The sequence below is a fragment of the Aphanomyces astaci genome (genome assembly GCF_000520075.1).
Source record: "Aphanomyces astaci strain APO3 unplaced genomic scaffold supercont1.26, whole genome shotgun sequence".
Classification (NCBI taxonomy): Eukaryota; Oomycota; class Saprolegniomycetes; order Saprolegniales; family Verrucalvaceae; genus Aphanomyces; species Aphanomyces astaci.
In genome coordinates this window covers 324,681-344,529 of record NW_009798289.1, presented here as the reverse complement: position 1 = coordinate 344,529, position 19,849 = coordinate 324,681, and the positions used below count along the sequence as shown (strand labels likewise).

Sequence of the window (19,849 nt, the reverse complement as noted above, 5' to 3'; positions counted from 1 at the left end):
TACTAGTATAATATACGTGTTCTTAATATTAAAATATTAAGAATACGTATTAATACTATTAATAGAAGTACTACGTATTAAAATACTTCAAAGTAGCATTTGACAAAGAGCATTATCCGGATTTATTCGGATTTGCTTGCAATAAGGAAAAAACAACATGCCAACTGATGCTGCAGCGCTGGCCGCATGCGCACGATCGCTCCTTCCTTCATCATGGCTACATGAGATGGAAACACTGATCTGCTCGTCTGAAGATCGGATTGAAGCGATGACCCATGTGTTGAAGCAGACGTTTACCATGCTTTTGAACGAAGTCGATGTGCTTCGTGCACACGCAGCAAGCGCAGTCGATGACACGAACATGACTACGCCCACCACGTGGAAAGTACGAGGCAATGCGCATTTCAAAGCCCACGAGTATGATGCATCCATCGATTGCTTTACGCAGGGTCTTCGCGCGCTGGTAGTTCGATCGCAGGCGTCCACGTCGTTGCAATCCATCTTGTAGGTACTATCGTGACACATCCACCTTCGGTACCATTAACAATACACACAGGTACACGAATCGATGTGCAGCATGGATGGCCAAGACATGCTGGCAACATGCGTACGAAGACGCGTCCAGGGCCATCGCCGCCGACCCGACCTATGCGAAAGGTTGGTTTCGTCGGGGCAAGGCCCTAGAAGCCTGCCATGACGCCAATCCTGCATTGGCGCTAGCCCTCTGTGACGGCCGACTGCAACAACATGACGGATGCAACAGCGTGGTCGACGCCGTTGCACGGGACTTGCATCATGCCAAGTGCCTCGTTGAAGGGGTCCCCAGCTCTGTCACCTCCACAAATACACACGCAGTTCCTGCAGGGCCAAAGGATATCGGTGGTGCTGGTGTATTCCATCCACACATTGTCATAACCACCACGAAAACCCACGGTCGATCCATCCAAGCCACTCAGGCCATTCCTCCAGGCACGGTGCTGCTCACAGAGTCCCCCACCGTGTTGGCCGTCGGGACGGACGTCGCTGCATGTGCTGCGTGTGCTCGCGTGTCCCTGCCCAACCCCCCCCTTCCGTGTGACTTTTGCAGTGCCGACATGTATTGCGACGAATCGTGCCGCGCCAAAGCGTGGGCGGACGGCCACCGCTGGGAATGCTCGCTGACGTGGCAGCATGTGGCACTGGATCCGCTATGTCGAGTATATTGGCGTCTGTTGAATCGCCGTCGGTTTCAAACGAATGACGACGTGTTAGCACAGTGGAAGAAGGTCGACGTTGAACCAAACACGAAGGGACTTCGCCTCTGGACGACGGCGGACGAGCCGACCGTCCACGCCCTTGTGCACTTCCCCCCACTTTGCCACCACTTCCCGTCCCTATCATCGTCCTCGGTGATCCACAACCACCAGTTCTTAGCCTTGTTGGATCCATCGCTGGACGACAACGTTCCACTTGGCCTTGTCCATCTCACGCCACACCAGGATGGCCCCATCGACGTGCGACTGTTCGTCCTAACTCGACCTTCTAAGGAGCTCTACACCCTATGGCTCACACAGCTCCAACATGTGTTGTCAAGCCACGTTAAAGTGGTGCTGCATCATGCCCACATGGACACCAACCTTTGCGCGGGTGCCCTGTCCGCTGGCTTTCGTCCGAGATCATTGCCGTCGTCGTCAGAGTTCACGTGGAATAACCCGTCCGGTAGATTCCGCGGATTGGACGCGCTGCAGTCGCACCTGAGGTCGATGTCACCTGCCGTTGCCGTCGAAACGGTGCTCTTTGTGTCCACGTTGGCGGTGCTCGATCCGTGGCGAGGGTACCTCCACGACGACAACGCCCAGGACATGACGCTGTCTGTGCTCTTGGCGCTAGCAGGCCAGTTGCCGACGAACGTGGTCGCCATCACGACGACGACCACCGCCGCCGCTGCCCCATCAAGCCACAACCTGCGCGACGTGACGCAGACCAGAGTGGGTGTGGGCGTGTACCCCCGCATGGCGATGGCCAACCATTCGTGTGTTCCGAACGCGTTTGTTCGCTTTGATGACGGTGCCACATTGCACTTGATTACGAGTCGGGCCATTGCGGCCAATGATCACGTATACATCTCGTACGGCCCCCACGCGTCCAAAATGGATGGTCCAGCGCGACGCCGGCACTTGCAAGACCAGTATTTCTTTGCCTGTAGCTGCGACGCATGCTCGTCTAACGACCAGGTCAATGAACCCCCTTCGGATAGCGTGTTTATGCAGCGAACTCACGCGATGGAGGCAGCAATAGTCGTGGCTATACCCAAAACACACGACGACTTGCATCATGTACGTCGTCCTTGTTTGTTAAGTGTGTTTGCTGCTACCTACCGGATGCCGTGGAAATAACTACATCTCACAGGCCCACGAATTGGCCCAGAAATTGTTACACGAACGCCTTGCAAATCTATCCAACACCCACGTACTTGTGGGTCGAGCGCACGACCTGGTAGCCCAAATTGCAGCGACCCGCGGCGACTTCGCCGAAGCTGCCGCCCACAGCTCCAAGTCGCTGGCCATATTGGAGACCCATTATGCCCCATTCGATGCCGAATTGGGCCACGAGTACCTCAAACTAGCCCAAGTACGTACAATCGTTGATGAGGTGCTCACGTTGCGGACGTAGTTGCTGTTTCACGCTGAGCAATTCGAGGCTGTCCAGGCGCCACTGTCTCGGGCCCAAGCCGCGCTGTCCCTCCACTTACCTGCCCACGACCCCGCCCTGTCAGACCTCGACGATCTCGTCGCCCAATGTGCTTTGATGCGCATGTAAAAAATATTTAACGATTCACCCATATGTTAGTGTAGTATTAATAGTACTACAATACTAACTGATCCAATAGATTGCTAACAGTAAACCCGATACAGCCTTCTTTTATTGACAAATGTGAATTACTACTATCAATAGTACTGAATAGTATCCATAACTCCGTTATCATGCTCCTTTTAACACAGCGTCCCGATGGGCCGTGGCTTGAGCGAGCAGCGCCGCGAGCTCGTCGTGTGCGTGCTGGGCTCTGGCAGCGACGGACAGATCTTTTGTGGCCAACGCCTTGTCAAACCAGTACAAGCCGCGAGTGTAGTCGACGGGGACGCCGCCGTCGCCATGGACGTGCATGAGGCCAAGGTAGTACATCGCTGGGCCGTGGTGCAACGCCGCCGCCTAAGTAGTCCACTCGTGAGCCACAACTGGATATGTGGTTGGATATAGAAGGCGACGGCTTGCCGTGTTGAAGTGCTCGAGTGCGGTCTCGAGGCTTTGTGCGACACCGCGACCGTACGCATACATCAAGCCCAAGTAGAATGCTGCGTCGGGCACGTGCTACATACAAACTCGTTTTGGATGGTGACGTGGCATTCGGAGGAACGTAGGATTGAGGACGCACTTGGGCAGCGGCAACGGCATACAGTTGCGCCGCGGTCGTGAGATTCTGCGGCACATTGTGGCGTCCGTATTCATAGTAGACACCTAGAGTATGTCCTGTGAATGACCCTGTCGTACATGCACTTGGCAAGGATACCTACCCAAGTGGAATTGGCCATGGGGGTTGCCTTGAGAAGCAGACTCTTGAATGAGCTGGGGGCGGTAGAACAGCACAAGTACTGGTCAGGTGGTCTGACGAGGAGCAAGGAGATGACACCTCAAACGCAAGGGATGCGGACTCCGTGGTCGAGAAGGGAAGGCTGCGTCCATCGCGAAGCATTCTTCATGGAAACGTTGGACTGCGTTCGTACAAACGACATGCGAAGGTGGTGGTAACTTACGTGCCAAGCAGCCACTGGCTGTCTGCATGTCCCCTGTCGGCCGACGGTTTGAGGAACGAGTATGCCATCGCGTCGTCTTGGCGGACGCCTGGAGCATGTGTCATGGAACACACCAGAAGGAAGACCCAACGAATAGCCGTACCGTCGGCGCCGTTGTGGTAGAGCAGTCCGAGGGCGAATTGCGCGTCGACGTGGCGATCTGCCGCTGCTTTGCGGAAGAATCGGATCGCTGCGTCCTTGTCTTGCGTGACGCCGTGGCCGTAGAACTGCATGAGTCCAAACAAGTACATGGAATCTGGTACACATCTACGTGAGCACACCAGACCGCCACCTCCCAGGCGTTGCTTTCGCCACGACTACATACCTGGTTTCTCGTCGCGCACGCCGTCCATGATCTGACGTAGGGCGCCTTCGTGCATGGGTGTATTGGAGTTGGAGACGTCCAGGCCATATCGCTTGCCCAAATCCACTAGCATCATGCCAGCCACCAACTTCCACTGCGCCAGGATGACGACGCACACGAGGAGACAGCGCCATCTCGCATGACTGTTCATGATTTGTGGATATATCCGGTTAAATGAACCGTGAAATAGATATCCGGACTGCACAGTTTTGCGTTTTTGTATCATCATTCCACCGCTGGCGATATTTGATCTGACATGGCGGCGGCGGCACCTCAGTACGCCGCTTTGTTCCGATGGGCCCATCATTGCGACAGCGTCAGCATCGCTGGCTCCTTCAACAAGTAACCCTCCTGTCGCGTCTTAATCTCTCATGCACGTCCATGCCATGTAGTTGGGGTGAGAAGTTTCCCCTGGAGAAACACGCGGACGGCACGTTCTCCATCGCGTTGGATCTTGCAGCAGGATTGTACCAATTCAAGTTCCTCGTGGACGGGAAAGCATGGAAATATGACCCCGACTATGCGTTTGCCCCCGACGGGTATGGCAACCTGAACAACTTCATCTCGATCACCGCGACAGCGGGAGAGGTCGTCCAAGTTCCCATTCCGACGATGCTTCGTGGCCCCGACGTCCATGAGCTGCCGACAATGAACCCCGCCGCAACGCTTGCGTCGTCCGACGTCCGCAAGCGCGCGACACCACCGACAGTTCGACAGCTGTCCCCGACGACGTTGCGCACAAAGCTGCCATCGAGCAAGCTCGCCGTCGCTGTCCCCACCGCAAACGACGTGACGGTCCTGCAGTCTCCTCGCGTCAAGCCGCGATCCGAGCTCAAGAAGCTGCCGCCAGCGCTCATCAAGCGAGACGTACGCTTGATTCCTTGCCATCATCATGATCGATTTCTTCCATGAGTACTCACACGTCTTGCAGTCCATGATCAAGGCGGACAACGATGCCGAGTACGGACTCAACGTTACCGACGAGGCAGGGCGCACGCGCACGCCGTCCGCGGGCTCCATTACACGCTCCAAGAGCGAGGAATCGCTCAAGGCGCTAGATGTGAGCCTCGAGAGCCGTCCGTTCAACGCACCGCCGGCGCCGAAGAAGCTGTCTGCCGCCCATCGCGAATTCAGTCAAACGAGCATCTTGCTGGCCGCCCGCACCGAGGTATCCCCACTCCCACCTACTACCTACTCCTCCATCCAACTGCAGAGACTCACGGATCCGCGGTAGCACTTTGGCGGAGACCTAGTCACCCAGGAGCATCAACTGCGACAGCAGGTACTGTACTGTACTTGCTTGTGGTCGTCGGGGGGTTACATCGTACGTTTTGCATCTGTCAACATGGCGGCGGTGGTGGTAGGACGGGGGCCACCGATCGACGCTGTCGTACCCTGTGTCGATGGCCAACGACGCACAGCAGCGCAGCGGGAAGCTCTTGATCATCCTCGTGGGGCTTCCTGGGCGCGGCAAGACGTTCCTCGGGCATATCCTTGCGCGACATGTACCTATCCCATTTACAATCGATGCTTCACGAGTGTGCTTTGTAGCTGACGTGGATGGGTCATGCCACCAAAGTGTTCAACGTGAGCGAGTACCGCCGGACGATGGTCAAGACAGAAGTGACGCATCACTTTTGGGACCCAGAGAACACGTCCGACTCGCAAAAGCGCGCCGAGGTGCGAGATATCGTCATGTTGGCTGAATGGTACAGTATGAAGCTATTGATGGTTGGCATTAGATTGGTGAAACGTGCTTGAAAGATGCTTTGGACGCCCTAGCCAATGACTCGTGTACGTGCGCTGTCTTCGATGCGACCAACGCTAGTGTATCGGTACGTACCTCGTCGACTACTGTCGCTGCTACTGGTATTGTAGTTGCTGGTAGTGTTGGTGGTTTGTACCATGTTTAGCTTGACGTGGTGTTTTACCAAGTATTTCGTGTACCATGTTAAGATTTTTGCCAAGTATTTCGTGGCCATTGGGAATGAAAATCGTCACGATGCCGTCCTATTTATTGGTTATGGGCCATGTGTGGCGGTATATAGTGTATGTACGACCTGTGGTGGCCATTTGGAAACGACAACTTGTACCAATATTGTAGTTGCTGGTAGTATTAGTGGTTTGTGCGTGTACCATGTTAAGATTTTTGCCAAGTATTTCGTGGCCATTGGGAATGAAAAATCGTCATGATGCCGTCCTAATGGGCCATGTGTGGCGGTATATAGTGTATGTACGACCTGTGGTGGCCATTTGGAAACGACGACTTGTACCAACATGTGTGTGGATTTGGTATTCTGTACTGGTATATCTCCAAGTCCATGGTGATTGGTACCACACTAATTTCAGTCACACACGAATTTAATATTAGTGTTGGTTTTCTCGAATATCGTTTATTGGCTCCATCGTTTTGCCGATTCGTACATGTATATGGTGGTACTGGGTTGGATGATGCCTCTATATAGAATTAGCACAGCAATATCCATGTGGCCACATACTGTAGCATCTACCGATGTGGTAGCTGTGTTGCTTGACGAGATTGACGGTTCCTTGGGTCGTAGCGGCGCGAAGAAATCCGCGAGGCGGCGGCGGCGCGGCCGTTCAAGTACGAGCTGCTGTTCATCGAGTCCATCTGCGACGACCCTGAGCTGATTGCGATTTCGATCAACGAGATGAAGCTCAACTCGCAAGACTATGCGCACTATACGCTGGACCAGGTCGTGGACGACTACCACCAGCGCATCGAGCACTACCGCGATATTTACGCGCCATTGGAAGAGACCGAGCGATGCTCGTTCATCAAGGTACGTACATCGACTTGACTGCTATAGCACAATCCAAGGCTATTTACACTCAAACACATGGTAGATTATTGACGTGGGGCGCCAGATCTTTTGCAATCAAGTGTACGGGTACCTCCAATCTCGCATCATGTTTTTGATGGCCAACTTGCAACTGCGCCCGCGACCGATCTGGCTCAGTCGGCATGGCGAAAGCATGTACAACACCCAGGTATAATATATATATATATATATATATACTGTATATTGTCTTTCTTATACTTATATATATATATATATTGTCTTTCTTAAATATATATATATATATATATTGTCTTTCTTAAATATATATATATATTGTCTTTCTTGTACCCCAACATTTGGACATTTTGTGCTGATTGTTGCCACATCGATCGATCGATTGTTCTTTTTGTACTACGTTTTGTATGTTCATTGTCCAGTGTCACACTACTTTCATTTTCGAACGAGTGGATCGTGATTTTGATTGGTTACTTGATTCGTAATGTCAATTGCCATTTAAATATCAATAGTTCATGAAAGTATTTAATATTTCAATTTATTTCGGATCGAATATCTTGACAATATATATCATCTCACACTTCAATTTCGGATTGAATATCTTGACAATATATTTTATCATTTACCCATGGGCCTGATAATGACATGCAGGGTCTGATTGGCGGCGACTCGCCGTTGAGTCCATGGGGAGTCAAGTATGCGCAGCAGCTAGACAAGTTTATCCAGGCGCATTACCCCGACGACACGCGGCTGAGTGTGTGGACGTCGACCATGACGCGGACGGGGCAGACGGTAGAGCGCATCGCCGCGCACGGCCGCGTGGTGGTCAAGTGGAAGCAGCTGGATGAGATCGACGCTGGCATCTGCGACGGCATGACGTACGAGCAGGTGGCGACGCAGTACCCCGACGAGTACCGCGCCCGCCAGACCAACAAGTTGCACTATCGGTACCCCCGCGGCGAGTCGTATCAAGACGTGATTCACCGCCTCGAGCCGGTCATCACGGAGCTCATGCGCCTCGACCGCCCCGTGCTCATCGTGGCGCACCAAGCCATCTTGCGCGTGCTGTACGCGTACCTGACCAATAAGCACCCGGAAGAGTGCCCGACGATTGAGATTCCGTTGCACGTGGTCATTCAGATCACGCCCAAGGCGTACCACTGCGAAGAAGTGTGGCACCATCCCATCTAGCCTGCTTGTCGACGAAAGAGAAGTGACATACGACACCTACAAGGACAGGATGGACGAGGATCGAAGTCGACGTTGTAGCACAACTAAACGAGTGTCGTCTGCATCACGTGTATATACGTTTTCGATGGTGCGGGTAGGATGGGCAGACAGCCTAGGCGGTGGACACCAATGAGTGTCGACACCACCACTTGGGGGGCTTAGGAGGAATGGGACCGCGCGGAACGATGGACTCTATGCTGCTGCTGCTGCTTTCGAGCACGTGAACCAGCTAGTTTCGCCAACGACTCGCGATGGTATCTCATAAAGGCGTCGCAGTTGCCACGCGCAATATCGTGTCGGCTGCAGTACCAATGCGCGCGGAATGCTGACTGCGTTCCCATGTTGTTGCTTCCTCAACCCATGGCAGCAACGAGGATCACATGTGACGGAAGCGCAGGACAAGCGGACTACTACCGTAGTGATGGTAACGTCAACCTCAGCAAGATCCACCTTAGGCTGGCTCGTGGTCGATGCGCCATGAGCGAGCAGGGAGGGGTACTGGGGACTCCATGACTGTCGTCGGCCGCCCGAGGTGATTGATTAGCGGAAGCCTGCATGTATGTACTCGTTACCTGTGCATCTGCTACGTCATAAAGGAATCCGTGGGCATCCCATACCTAGTACCTACCTACCATCCACATGCAAAAAGGAATTGCAGATTCCATTCGAAAGACGCCTTATTCCATTGTGAGACACCATCGGCATTCTGGGTTGTGATCCTTCCACTACCAAGAGCGGAAGCTTTTCCCTGCTCTGTGACCAGCCTGAGGCGTTGCACCTCTCTTTAAGAACCTCGTGGCTTTCCTTCCGGATATTCCACAATGTTCACTCCTGGTTTGGAATGGGCCCCCCATCCACATGCCGTGAATAGATCCCTCACAATAGTGACCTCTCCCTCAAAGAACCCTACCCCGCCAGAAACTTGCGGTTACAAGCTGAAGCCACTCAGCCCGGTACAAGTCAAATTGCACTTTCAATATAAGTGCGTGCAATTAGTCCCGAGTTCGACCCCCGGTGGGGTCATTTTGTAGCGATCGTTATCATTCACTGGACGACATCATGACGGAACAGGAGAGCATTGTCGTGACCATCGACGCCGTCCGCGTCTGCGAAGAAAGGATACGCATAGGCGTTCGAGACAAGGAGCTGGACCTTACACTCCTCCTCGTACGTACTGTACCCCATCTCGATAGCGACATGACCTTCGCCATCCATGCTTGCATAGGATGAAGACGAACTGGCACCGCTGTTTGCTGGTGCTGCGTGGGCTGGAACGTTGGTGTGGGACGCTGCTGTGGTCTTGGCCAACCATTTGCTCAACGACGTACGATTGGAGTCGCTGCGTGTCCTCGAACTTGGCGCTGGCATGTACTGTCATGACCTCAACTACAATTGACAAGACCTGTGAGTGACACGATCATCATCGTAACGTAGCGGTGTACCGGGCATGGTGGCCAGCATCCTTGGCGCCAAGCACGTTGTTATCACGGAACAGCCCGAACTGGTGCCGCTTTTGCGGACCAACATCCGCCGGAACTTTCCCAACGGCGGCGTGACCGCGACCGCATTGAGCTGGGGCGTTGCTGCGACCAATGCGTTTTGCGATTCGTTTGGGGCGTTCGACGTGGTGCTGAGCTGCGATTGCATTTACCAGCCGCTCTACGGCGAGTCCTGGTGCGCTCTGGCGGTGACCATGGACGTCCTGTGCAAACGCAACCCGGCGTGTGTCGTGCTGGTGTCGGTGGAGCGCCGGCATGAAGACGGCATCGACGCGTTCCTAGCTTACTTGCCCGAAGCCACATCGCTGCATGCGACCTTGTACCGCACGATCCCCAAGATCAAAAAGTCCCTCGGTGACGAAGGCGTGGGTCTTGAATTGTATCGGATTACGTTGATTCAGCAATAGATTCACTTTCATGTTGGGGGATATGCGACTTGGACAGGCCGGCGAAGCTGCAACGATCAAGCGGCGGACGTCGTTGGCGTCGATTCGTTCGGAATGACCTAGCCCTGGACAGGATGGCGGGCCAGTGTCGCAGACTGGCGCACTGCTCAATTGATATGACATGTATTTCCACGACAATACAGTAATGTACTACCAGTCGAGTTACATTACCGTTCGTTGATTGCAACTTGAAATGGTCACGTTGTGATGTGGCTCTGAACGTAAATACATGTACTACTTATGGTCTACGTTACGATAAACACTGGGTTGCAACTGCTCAACCGCCGCCGCACATACTCTCGCTGCGATAAGCCATATGTTACCGCCGTCGCTACCTCAGACACTCGAGTTCACATGTTGCCATTTGAATCCGTCTGACCTCACGCATGCCACGACCACCAACTACCACGAGCGCGTCAATCACTCAAAAGTGGCAACGTTCTCGGCCTAACCTTCACCGCTCCATGAGACTTTTAGTCGGAAAAGTCACCATCAAAGCCGCCACCCCCAACTACATAGCGATAGCATTCCGCAGCCACGACACCGAACTTCACGAGCTTTGGATCAAATGGTCCCATCGACTCTGCCGAAACGTGGACGCTTTCCAATTGACCACCCACCCACCTGCGTTCGGAAGACAACTTCGTCTGCTGCGAAATAGGCGCCAAGGCGGGAGTGTGCTTTGAAACCCATGGACGGAACAACACAACCATCGCCACCATAGTAGCTACCAGTACGCTTGAAGCGATTGAGTGCAAGCATCCTATGTCAGAGTGGGCACATTGCAATCGGAGCTCCACGTCAAGCCGACTTACTGGGCTACTGTAGTTACTTCAGATTGCGAAATCGAGTTCTTGACCATACCGGTTGTCTGTGGATTCTTTGGCCAAACGGGCATCGTCCCATCTTTATTCTACTGGCGAACGCTACGTAGTACCTAAATCATCCTCGCGATGCCGCATCCATGTACACTTTCAAGTAGAGTTTTGTCCCTGGGGAAGTTCAGCACTTGGTCCTCTCTGGAGTTGAAAGGAGGAGCACATTGCTGGCTTTCCCGAGGATCGTTGAAACGCTGGCAATCTCCAAGCCACGCCAGTGTTGTCAAACATGTCATGACATGCACTTCGGTTGCTCTTGGAGGGCACAGCTGGCTATGCCACCCTTCAAATGTGCTAACGGTATGACTGCAAACGTCACAGTGCAGTCGTTCGATCAAGTGCGACCTTTCAAGATATCTGAGACAGTCCGCGGTTCAGTCAATATCTTGAACCGGTTCACCTGTCCTCCCGTCAGTGAACTCACGGCTACCGTTTAGCAAGACAAACCAATGTCGTCAATGGCGAGTAAAAAGGGTAGGCCTTTTCTGGGGCTGGACTGTCCGCAGTCACAGGTGAATCGCGATCAAGAGATTTGCCCTACAGAATTTCTTCACCGCTGGCAGTGTCGGCTCCAGGAGCTACCATTGCCAGCACCTCGTTCCCATTGCGCTGCACCTATGTATGTACCGGGAGTTCACTTCGTCCAGAGCCAGCAAAACGTGATAAGTACACCCTCTGCATCAAGCCATCCATCCACGACTGTAAGCCCCAGCCAGGTTCAGGCATAACGCTATATATACAAACGCAGTGCAAAGGACCCGTCATGTTAAATTAAGTTGGACGAGGTCGCGCCGGGGGCCGTCCATCCTTCTCGGACCGTGTTGGGCTGGCGAGTCATGCACAGCACACGCTCCCACGTGCGGCCGATGGGGTCCATGCAGCGCGGGGAGTTCTTGGTGACGGCCGTGATGGGGAAGAACACGACGCGGTTCGCACTCAGGCCGACCGTGAAGCCCGTGTACCCTGCCATGGCGCCATGCACGGCGTTCTGGCCCAGCAGCATGCAGTACAAACTGTCGGCGGCGTTGGCCGGCACGCTGCGAATCATGTACGACGGGTCAATGTACTTGACCGTGGCCACTTTGTCGTTCGCTTGGAAGTGCCGGAGGAGTTCGCCCTTGATGAACTCGCCAATGGGCGGCAGTTTCTTGTTGCCGCCTACACATGGACCAGTCATTACGATATATGCGGCACAAACTAGCCAAACTAGCGTGTACCTGCGTCCACTTGCGCCGACGTCCCGAGAAGCTCTTCGCCCGCGCCTTCTGCCACGACCACGACGGCATAGCCCTTTTGCTGCACGACCCGCTCGACGTGTGCCAAGCAACTGCGCGGTCCGTCCAACACAATCGGCACCTCCGGAATGCAGCACAAGTCGACGTCGCCGCTGCTCAACGTCGCGTGCGCGGCGATGAACCCGGCGGAGCGTCCCATGAGCTTGACCACGCCAATGCCGTTTGGCACGCATGTGGCTTCGATCATGGCGGAGCGGATGGCGCGCTGCGCTTCCTCCACGGCCGTGTTGAATCCAAACGACCGATCCAACAGATCCACGTCGTTGTCGATCGTCTTGGGCACCCCCGCGACGGAGATCGGAAGCGACCGCGCGCGGCATTCGTCCGCGATGATGTTGGCCGCGCGATGCGTGCCGTCCCCACCAATCACAAACAGTTGGTTGACCCCGTTCTTGGTCAGAAACGACAGAATTTTCTCCACGTCAAACCCGCCGCGGTTTGAGCCCAAAATCGTCCCACCGTTGTGGTGGATGCCGCCCACGAGGGTGGGGGTGAGCATGATTGGCGCTTCCTTCTGCTTCAGGTCGGTCCAGTTGTGGAATCCCTCGAACCCCATGCGAATGCCATAAATGTCGCGCACGCCGTACAAGTTCCACAGTGCCAACGTTATGTCGCGAATGACGTTGTTCAAGCCCGGGCAGAGTCCTCCGCAGGTCACAATTGCGGCTTTGACCTTGGTCGGGTCGAAGAAAAGACTGGCGCGTGGACCTGCGCGGAGATAAGCCCGGGAGACGGGTTGTTGCCGGGGATGCCGGCGGATGTCGCCGAGGATCACATCGTTCTGGGACATGATACGGTTGTACGTGGACGCGCGATCGAAATCCTGCGCATCCTTCTTGTCTTGCGTGTCGATATTGCGCTCGTTGGGGTAAAATGCGTTCGAGTCAGGCAACCATTGCGCCAAGTGAGGCACCGGCAGAAGGTACGTGTCGTTGATCACGATGCCTTCCATGTGTACCATCTCCCCAAAGCCCTTGGGATGCTTTGCCATGAACGGAGGCTGTACTTCCGTGACATCAGGCAGGCTCTGGTGGGATGGGGACGGTGGCGGAAACGCGCCAGGGTCGGACGAGCGCGGGGAAGTTGCCATGTTGGTAGTCAATTTGGTAAATTTGAATCTGCCGGGATCGCCACAAGAAAATCTCTCAAGGGCCGAAGTACGGATAAAGATACTAGTATCCGGAAATGTCACAACGTGATGTGTCGGTTTCCTGCACCCGTTTATTTTTTTTCTCGAGATCTTCAAGTTTGTATGAAGATTGCAATTTATAACAAAACTCGTACAAAATCGGTGGATGTCATGCAAAAGTCGCAATCACGATGATCAAGACTTGATGGGGAATGTATCAGAGTCGAGGAGTAAGGTCACAGGGAACGGGACGGAGACGCCATGATTGCTGCGAACAGAATCTGCAACAGAAACACGTTGGTGTTGACATTTTCGCAGTGCCCACGTGCATAAACACGTGGCATCGGACCATGCAGAACGAGAAATGTTGAGTGTTCAAGCGGATGTGTCCTTGGGTGTACATGGCAGACGTGAAGCATACTAGTACTACGTACTTCGAAAAGTAGTACTGTAGTATGTGCCTGTCCATCTATTACCCGGTAGTGCCGGTAGAGTGGATAGATCAAGCACACTCCCAAGTACGAGTAACGACGGAGTGGTCGATGGACTTTGAGCAAAGCTGGCAGTGTTCGTCGGAGATTCTCGAAGAGGCGCAACGATCGTTAGGAGCGTACTTGTAGTATGATTCATCACAAACTGGTTCTTCACGCGAATCGATTTACATAGCAATTCGATACGACCAGGAATGTAGAAATGGACGGAATCGGAGAGTGCTCGGTGGATCCCCCGACGACCGCAATGCAATCGTGCATTTGCATTATGCCAAAACGTGGGGTTTAGAGTAAGACACTTCAGAACCTGTTCAACGTGAAAGTACATAAGTCATTGGATGAGATAACGCCAGGTGGGATCGAGTGGATTTCTTGGGACGAAGGGTGGTGTTGAAAAACACCAGGGGGAGGACAAGCTACCAGGTCATGGTCACGATTGTCAATTTAAGAGCGTTCACCGCGGATACGGCGAGCCAATTGAATGTCCTTGGGCATGATCGTGACACGCTTGGCGTGGATGGCGCACAAGTTCGTGTCTTCGAACAAACCGACAAGGTACGCTTCAGCAGCTTCTTGCAAGGCCAAGACGGCCGAGCCTTGGAAACGCAAGTCGGTCTTGAAATCTTGGGCGATTTCACGGACCAAGCGCTGGAAAGGCAACTTGCGGATCAAGAGTTCCGTCGACTTTTGGTAGCGACGGATTTCACGAAGAGCGACGGTACCAGGGCGGTAACGATGGGGCTTCTTCACGCCGCCGGTGGCAGGGGCGGACTTTCGGGCAGCCTTGGTGGCCAATTGCTTACGGGGGGCTTTGCCACCGGTGGACTTGCGGGCAGTTTGCTTGGTACGAGCCATGGTGCTTAGTTCAATGCGATTTTGAAAATGTGATTCTGGGAAGTTGATATCACGAAACTCTTCGACATTTTGCGCCAAAGTAGGCCGCCAAGTCAGCGCGGGATAAAGTTCCACCAATCAAGTACTGGTATTTCAAAAATGTTTGATCTCATTGGTGGGATTATCTATCATTCCACCAATCGATGACGTTTTAGGAGCGGCAGCCAATCAACGGGCGAGTTGTGGTTGGGACATTCGGTGGGAAAGTGTGAACTTTGCTCGAAGGGGTATTTGACTGGCGCAACAATTGTCATTTTGGAATTTCATTTCATCAACTCAAGCAACATGTCTGGTCGCGGCAAAGGTGGTAAAGGATTGGGAAAAGGCGGCGCCAAGCGCCATCGCAAGGTCCTTCGCGATAACATCCAAGGGATCACCAAGCCCGCTATCCGTCGTCTGGCTCGTCGTGGCGGTGTCAAGCGTATCTCTGGCTTGATCTACGAAGAAACCCGCGGTGTGCTTAAGGTGTTCTTGGAAAACGTCATCCGCGATTCCGTCACCTACACTGAACACGCTCGCCGAAAGACCGTGACGGCCATGGACGTCGTGTACGCTTTGAAGCGCCAAGGCCGCACCCTGTACGGTTTCGGCGGTTAAATCGTCGTCGCAGCCAGTGCTCAAACAAGCGGATTTTGTATCTGCAATCCCTGGTGTTTTTTAACACCACCCTTCTCACGAGAAACTTGATCGACATGCATTAGTTATCGAGTATTTTATATTTCAACGTAGCCGAATGTAAGATGGATCGTACGAACGCGCTAACATTAGCGTATTACGTACACCTACCAATCTACCAACTTGATTTGACATATACGTTTTGACGCTTCCTTCCATCATTCAGTCCTTTTGTGTACTGTAGATATGTTACTTCGAAGTACGTAGCTCCTCCGCCGACATCGTGGCCCTCGCCAGTTCATGCACACATATTGATTCTGTCACATATTATCCCGAGTGCATGCTTCAATTAGTTATTGATCCCAACGACGTAACCGCAGCCAACTACACCAAGTTCTCTTCATGCTCGAGCTCCTCCAGTAACTCCTTGGACGGATGGCGACCATTAATCAACTACCACCGCATCATCACATCCATTCCCATGCTCCAACAAGATCGTTGTACCTTGCAGACAAACGTGAGGATTTGTGCCTTGCCAACCTCGGCCATGGCCCGCGGGCCATACCCGTAGCTCTTGACGCGATTTCCATCGTGGTCGATCTCTGAATGGCATGCCAAGTACCTACACACGGTGATCAGCATGACACATATTGTCGTGATGAATCGTCGTACAACTGGGACTCGAACGTCTTGACCAGCGGCACGATGTCTCCTAACTGCGCATTCCGCTTGTCGCGAATGGAACTGTCCAGCAAACTCAAGTTCTTCCACAGGGCATCTACCATGTCGTTCATGTCAATCACGGTGAATTGTGTGTCCATGGAGACGTCGGACCTTCGTCGAGCTGCCGCCGCGGCGCACACCAGATCAGGCCAAAGATCATCATGAGCAGTCCCCGCTCCTTCATACCATGGCACTTGTTGATCTTTTGCAAGTGCTTTTGGTCTGCAATGTTGTTGACAATGATAAACACGTCCTTCTTGGAGGCCGCGGCGTCCCCCAGCATGGCATCGTCGACCGCGACGACGCGGTACCCAAAGGTCGATTCGAGCTTCTTCGCCGCCACCCCCAGGAAATGCCTACGAACGGTCCAGTGAAATGTTGACAATGAAGAAGGCATGACTGAGCAATACCTGGCGGCGTTGCGATGGTCCTTGAAGATTTCCTTGGTCATGTCCCCCAACTTGACGGGGTTGTGCGAGTTGGCCCTGTACAGCAGGTAGCGCACGGTTTTGGCCGTCAAGTCTTCTTTGGTCTAGATACGATCATGTGACGCTCCATATGCTACGACGGAACCTGCCTACCTTGGGGTTCATGTTGGCAATGCGCGCAGGCTCGTCGTCGTCGTCGTACACTTGACTCATCGCTACATGTTGTTCCGTGTCTCTCTGCGTGAAATCCAAGTCGCCTGCTTCGTCATCCTCATGTGCATCGTCCTTCTCTTCATCGTTATGTATTCGCTGGCTGGACTGACTGAGTTGACTTGGTGGAGGACGGCGTTGGGACTGGGACGATCGTTTGGATCGCTTCGTGGGCTGGAACTCAACTTCATCCGAGTCGCTATCGACGACTTGCGATGGCGGTCTGCGTTGCACCGCCGCCTTTCTCTTCTCTGCGCGACCCTATCATCAACCATTAGGAGCTTACAAGGACAACGAACGACCCGTCCGACGCACCATCCTTCAACCTATTATCCAATTTCGCGCCAGCGGGAACTCCGATTACATACTAGCCATTTGTATATACTCCTATAAGGAGACTTTGACACTTAGAAGTATTAATATAATAATATCACGAGAACTCTGAAATAAGTAAGATTAATAATAGTCCGTGACCCATGGAGATAGATAGATCCACATGCGGAAGCGGCATTGTGAGCTTCGTTGAATCTCTTGGACCTTCTCGGCCTAGAGCAGCCAATGTGACATCGGGCTGGACGCGACGACCATCCATTTGCGGTCGGGCGAGTCTTCTACCAGCAGAACATGATCGCGAGTGTCGTCACTGGGTTTGGACGCATCCAAATGAATGCGGAATACAATCATGCCGCCTGACCTGACGACGCCTTCGTTGCGTGCGTCGCGTATGTGCTCCATGCGCCGTATCCGTCCAAGTCAAGGATCCTGTCGAACACATGGGATGCGGAGGTGTCGATCGAGATTTCAGCGAGGATGGAGAAGTCCGCCCAGACGTCGGTCGGAACAACGTAGAACATGGCGATATTCAGTGCGAGAATGCATGTACTTGCTAGCAATTGTTACCATCACTCTCATCTGGCATCTGGTTTGAACGTCAATTTCAAATCTCGCCAGCCAACCCAACTTGACTCGACGCCGCTGCCTTTCCAATGGACTTCTTAAACACCCTCGTGAATGGAAAAGGAACGATCCAGGTGTGCGTAGACAAACCGTACTACATGGCAGGGGACATCATCTCTGGGTCCCTGCTCGTCGACGTCCGCGACAGCATCAAGTGCAACGGTACGCACGCTCACGTCGACACTAGGGCCACACCACCCATCACCTCCGATTGCAGAAATCGTAGTGTACGTGGCGGGAAAGGAAAAGGTGTCGTGGTCTGAAGACTACACTCGCACCGTGAATGGTGAATCTCGCACGGAGAAGCGATGGTTCACGAACGGCCGATCCTTCTTCAAGCAAAAGGTACCTAGGTTGGTTTGTCCCATCGCTTTCACTCCCCCCATAACGTTACCCCTCGTGAATCGTCGCCATCGACACAATGCTGTAGATGGTGCTCTTCAACGTCCAGCATTCGTTACCGCCTGGTCAATACGTGTACCCGTTCTCGTACCAACTCCCGTTTGGTCTGCCAGGATGCTTCGACAACGACGGCAATGGCGGCGTCAAGGCCAAAATCGAATACTCCATCAAAGGCGCGGTGTGCGTCGACGGACTCTTTAATCGAGACCTCAAGAAGAAGCAGTGTGTGACTGTGTACGCGCAATTGGCGGGGTACGTCGCGCCCAGCTTTGACCATGTGGAGCAAACGATTCGGTTCTTGTGCTGCTTTCCTCAAGGCAAAGCGTCGTTGCGCGTGGCGATGGACAAGAACATGTATGGCCCGGGGGACGTCCCTCAGATCCACTGCGACATCCAGAACCACTCATCGCGCGACATTCGATCCATGAAGTGCCACCTTCGCCGCACCACTGTCGTGACCGGCTCGGGGAAGCGGCGCGTGTTGACCAAAACCATATGCACCGCTACATTCCCCGGCGTGCCCGCGAGCATGTCCATCTCGCAGCCGCAGCCGTTCCAATTGACCGGCAGCGGCATGTTCCCGAGCACCCTGGCGTCGTTCATCACAGTGTCGTACACCATTGACGTCGTGTGTGACATTGCCCTATGTCCAGACGTAAAACTCAAGCTCCCGATTGCGCTGGGTGCGCCGTCGTTGCTTGTGGCGCCCGTCACAGCCGCGTCCGCCCCGCCCATGTATGATGCCCCCATGGCGGCCCATGAAGGCCTTCCATATGCCACAGAAGTCTCGGCCCCCGCAAAACAAGTACCCCCTTCATCATCGTTCGCGGACAAGGCGTAGTCAGATTGAAAGTAGAGAGATTGATTGATAGAGCTCACCAGATGTATGAAGCAGTCGTCACGTTTTGAGGCGACTATTGTGGAAACACATTTTGCCTGTCACTCCAAGCACCAGGCAAAAAAGGACGTCTAGGTGTAGAGGCTGTTGCAACGGTGGCAACTTTTACACCGTTGCTGCATTGAATCATGACATTGAGATGATTGACTTTGTCTTGTGCATTCATGTCGTTGTCACTGGGTCCACCACCCTCCACCACCACCCAACGTGCACCACCATGTTGCAGCAATCCATCGGTCGTCGCGTGACCCAGTCTCCTGCCTTTCTACTCTCGAACGAGTCCATGGATACCGGTATGGATCGCCATTGCGATTGCTGTGGGTATGGTTGGTATGGGATTTGTCCTGTCATGGTGGAACCGACGGCCACGACACTCCACCAGGACTAACGTCGTTTCGCGTCCTTGTCCAGCGGCGGCGGCTCGTCCCATCGACACACCTGCAGCCACACGCATGGGAGCCTTCACGCAGCGCACAACGCATCCATCAACGACCACCGCCTTGCGGAAACCTACCAACCCCACCTCGAACGAACCACTCATGCTGCATTGCGTCGTGTAACCCCTCGACCGTTTCAAAGCATTGAACGATTTCGACTGTTTAAGGTAATTCAGGCAATGTGTAGATGACATGACATAGCATTCACACAACTTTGCTCAAAGCAGACCTGCCATGCATGCACTTCAGAGCGAGTGTGGACCTCAAGTAAGGGGGTCGTGATCTCCCAGAACCTGTTCAGCCC

At 53.5% G+C, this 19,849-nt stretch overlaps 11 protein-coding genes across 14 annotated transcripts; 6 read left to right on the top strand and 5 right to left on the bottom strand.

Annotated features, from left to right (window-relative positions):
* Nucleotides 1-153: 153 nt before the first annotated feature.
* Nucleotides 154-2,889, top strand: H257_10101. Of its 2 annotated transcripts, XM_009836551.1 has the most exons (4): nucleotides 154-504; nucleotides 557-2,315; nucleotides 2,389-2,610; nucleotides 2,653-2,889. In XM_009836551.1, exons 1-4 carry the CDS (start codon nucleotides 158-160, stop codon nucleotides 2,797-2,799), a joined length of 2,475 nt encoding a protein of 824 aa, XP_009834853.1. In that variant the 5' UTR covers nucleotides 154-157; the 3' UTR covers nucleotides 2,800-2,889. The 2 variants fall into 2 exon arrangements, with proteins under 2 accessions (XP_009834853.1, XP_009834854.1); XM_009836552.1 differs by having other exon boundaries at nucleotides 2,389-2,889.
* H257_10100 (hypothetical protein) lies at nucleotides 2,885-4,353 on the bottom strand. Of its 3 annotated transcripts, none has more exons than XM_009836550.1 (8): nucleotides 4,156-4,353; nucleotides 3,934-4,097; nucleotides 3,792-3,879; nucleotides 3,668-3,731; nucleotides 3,552-3,603; nucleotides 3,413-3,495; nucleotides 3,253-3,348; nucleotides 2,885-3,189 (listed from the first exon to the last, which is right to left on the bottom strand). In XM_009836550.1, exons 1-8 carry the CDS (start codon nucleotides 4,326-4,328, stop codon nucleotides 2,962-2,964), a joined length of 948 nt encoding a protein of 315 aa, XP_009834852.1. In that variant the 5' UTR covers nucleotides 4,329-4,353; the 3' UTR covers nucleotides 2,885-2,961. The 3 variants fall into 3 exon arrangements, with proteins under 3 accessions (XP_009834852.1, XP_009834850.1, XP_009834851.1); XM_009836548.1 differs by having other exon boundaries at nucleotides 3,934-4,086; XM_009836549.1 differs by having other exon boundaries at nucleotides 3,253-3,495; nucleotides 3,934-4,086.
* Nucleotides 4,354-4,417: 64 nt separating this feature from the next.
* Nucleotides 4,418-9,190, top strand: H257_10099 (hypothetical protein). Its single transcript, XM_009836547.1, has 10 exons — nucleotides 4,418-4,536; nucleotides 4,587-5,061; nucleotides 5,126-5,362; nucleotides 5,429-5,476; nucleotides 5,559-5,699; nucleotides 5,746-5,874; nucleotides 5,937-6,029; nucleotides 6,756-6,998; nucleotides 7,063-7,206; nucleotides 7,665-9,190. The coding sequence occupies exons 1-10, from the start codon at nucleotides 4,451-4,453 to the stop codon at nucleotides 8,202-8,204; spliced, it is 2,136 nt and encodes a 711-aa protein (XP_009834849.1). The 5' UTR covers nucleotides 4,418-4,450; the 3' UTR covers nucleotides 8,205-9,190.
* A 24-nt stretch (nucleotides 9,191-9,214) lies between these two features.
* Nucleotides 9,215-10,350, top strand: H257_10098 (hypothetical protein). The gene is made up of 3 exons (XM_009836546.1): nucleotides 9,215-9,410; nucleotides 9,469-9,611; nucleotides 9,678-10,350. The coding sequence occupies exons 1-3, from the start codon at nucleotides 9,303-9,305 to the stop codon at nucleotides 10,147-10,149; spliced, it is 723 nt and encodes a 240-aa protein (XP_009834848.1). The 5' UTR covers nucleotides 9,215-9,302; the 3' UTR covers nucleotides 10,150-10,350.
* Nucleotides 10,351-11,803: 1,453 nt separating this feature from the next.
* Nucleotides 11,804-13,474, bottom strand: H257_10097 (hypothetical protein). Its single transcript, XM_009836545.1, has 2 exons — nucleotides 12,284-13,474; nucleotides 11,804-12,224 (listed from the first exon to the last, which is right to left on the bottom strand). Exons 1-2 carry the CDS (start codon nucleotides 13,449-13,451, stop codon nucleotides 11,833-11,835), a joined length of 1,560 nt encoding a protein of 519 aa, XP_009834847.1. The 5' UTR covers nucleotides 13,452-13,474; the 3' UTR covers nucleotides 11,804-11,832.
* Nucleotides 13,475-14,261: 787 nt separating this feature from the next.
* On the bottom strand, nucleotides 14,262-14,836 carry H257_10096 (histone; the record flags this gene model as incomplete). Its single annotated transcript, XM_009836544.1, has 1 exon — nucleotides 14,262-14,836. The coding sequence occupies one exon, from the start codon at nucleotides 14,834-14,836 to the stop codon at nucleotides 14,426-14,428; it is 411 nt and encodes a 136-aa protein (XP_009834846.1). The 3' UTR covers nucleotides 14,262-14,425.
* Nucleotides 14,837-15,160: 324 nt separating this feature from the next.
* Nucleotides 15,161-15,683, top strand: H257_10095 (histone H4; the record flags this gene model as incomplete). Its single annotated transcript, XM_009836543.1, has 1 exon — nucleotides 15,161-15,683. One exon carries the CDS (start codon nucleotides 15,161-15,163, stop codon nucleotides 15,470-15,472), a length of 312 nt encoding a protein of 103 aa, XP_009834845.1. The 3' UTR covers nucleotides 15,473-15,683.
* A 191-nt stretch (nucleotides 15,684-15,874) lies between these two features.
* On the bottom strand, nucleotides 15,875-17,169 carry H257_10094 (hypothetical protein; the record flags this gene model as incomplete). Its single annotated transcript, XM_009836542.1, has 7 exons — nucleotides 15,875-15,943; nucleotides 15,995-16,112; nucleotides 16,163-16,268; nucleotides 16,325-16,569; nucleotides 16,624-16,745; nucleotides 16,795-17,112; nucleotides 17,167-17,169. The coding sequence occupies 7 exons, from the start codon at nucleotides 17,167-17,169 to the stop codon at nucleotides 15,875-15,877; spliced, it is 981 nt and encodes a 326-aa protein (XP_009834844.1).
* A 228-nt stretch (nucleotides 17,170-17,397) lies between these two features.
* Nucleotides 17,398-17,705, bottom strand: H257_10093 (hypothetical protein; the record flags this gene model as incomplete). The annotated part of the gene is made up of 2 exons (XM_009836541.1): nucleotides 17,398-17,462; nucleotides 17,546-17,705. The coding sequence occupies 2 exons, from the start codon at nucleotides 17,703-17,705 to the stop codon at nucleotides 17,398-17,400; spliced, it is 225 nt and encodes a 74-aa protein (XP_009834843.1).
* A 533-nt stretch (nucleotides 17,706-18,238) lies between these two features.
* H257_10092 (hypothetical protein) lies at nucleotides 18,239-19,051 on the top strand (the record flags this gene model as incomplete). Its single annotated transcript, XM_009836540.1, has 1 exon — nucleotides 18,239-19,051. The coding sequence occupies one exon, from the start codon at nucleotides 18,239-18,241 to the stop codon at nucleotides 19,049-19,051; it is 813 nt and encodes a 270-aa protein (XP_009834842.1).
* A 196-nt stretch (nucleotides 19,052-19,247) lies between these two features.
* H257_10091 (hypothetical protein) lies at nucleotides 19,248-19,668 on the top strand (the record flags this gene model as incomplete). Its single annotated transcript, XM_009836539.1, has 2 exons — nucleotides 19,248-19,401; nucleotides 19,520-19,668. The coding sequence occupies 2 exons, from the start codon at nucleotides 19,248-19,250 to the stop codon at nucleotides 19,666-19,668; spliced, it is 303 nt and encodes a 100-aa protein (XP_009834841.1).
* Nucleotides 19,669-19,849: the final 181 nt, after the last annotated feature.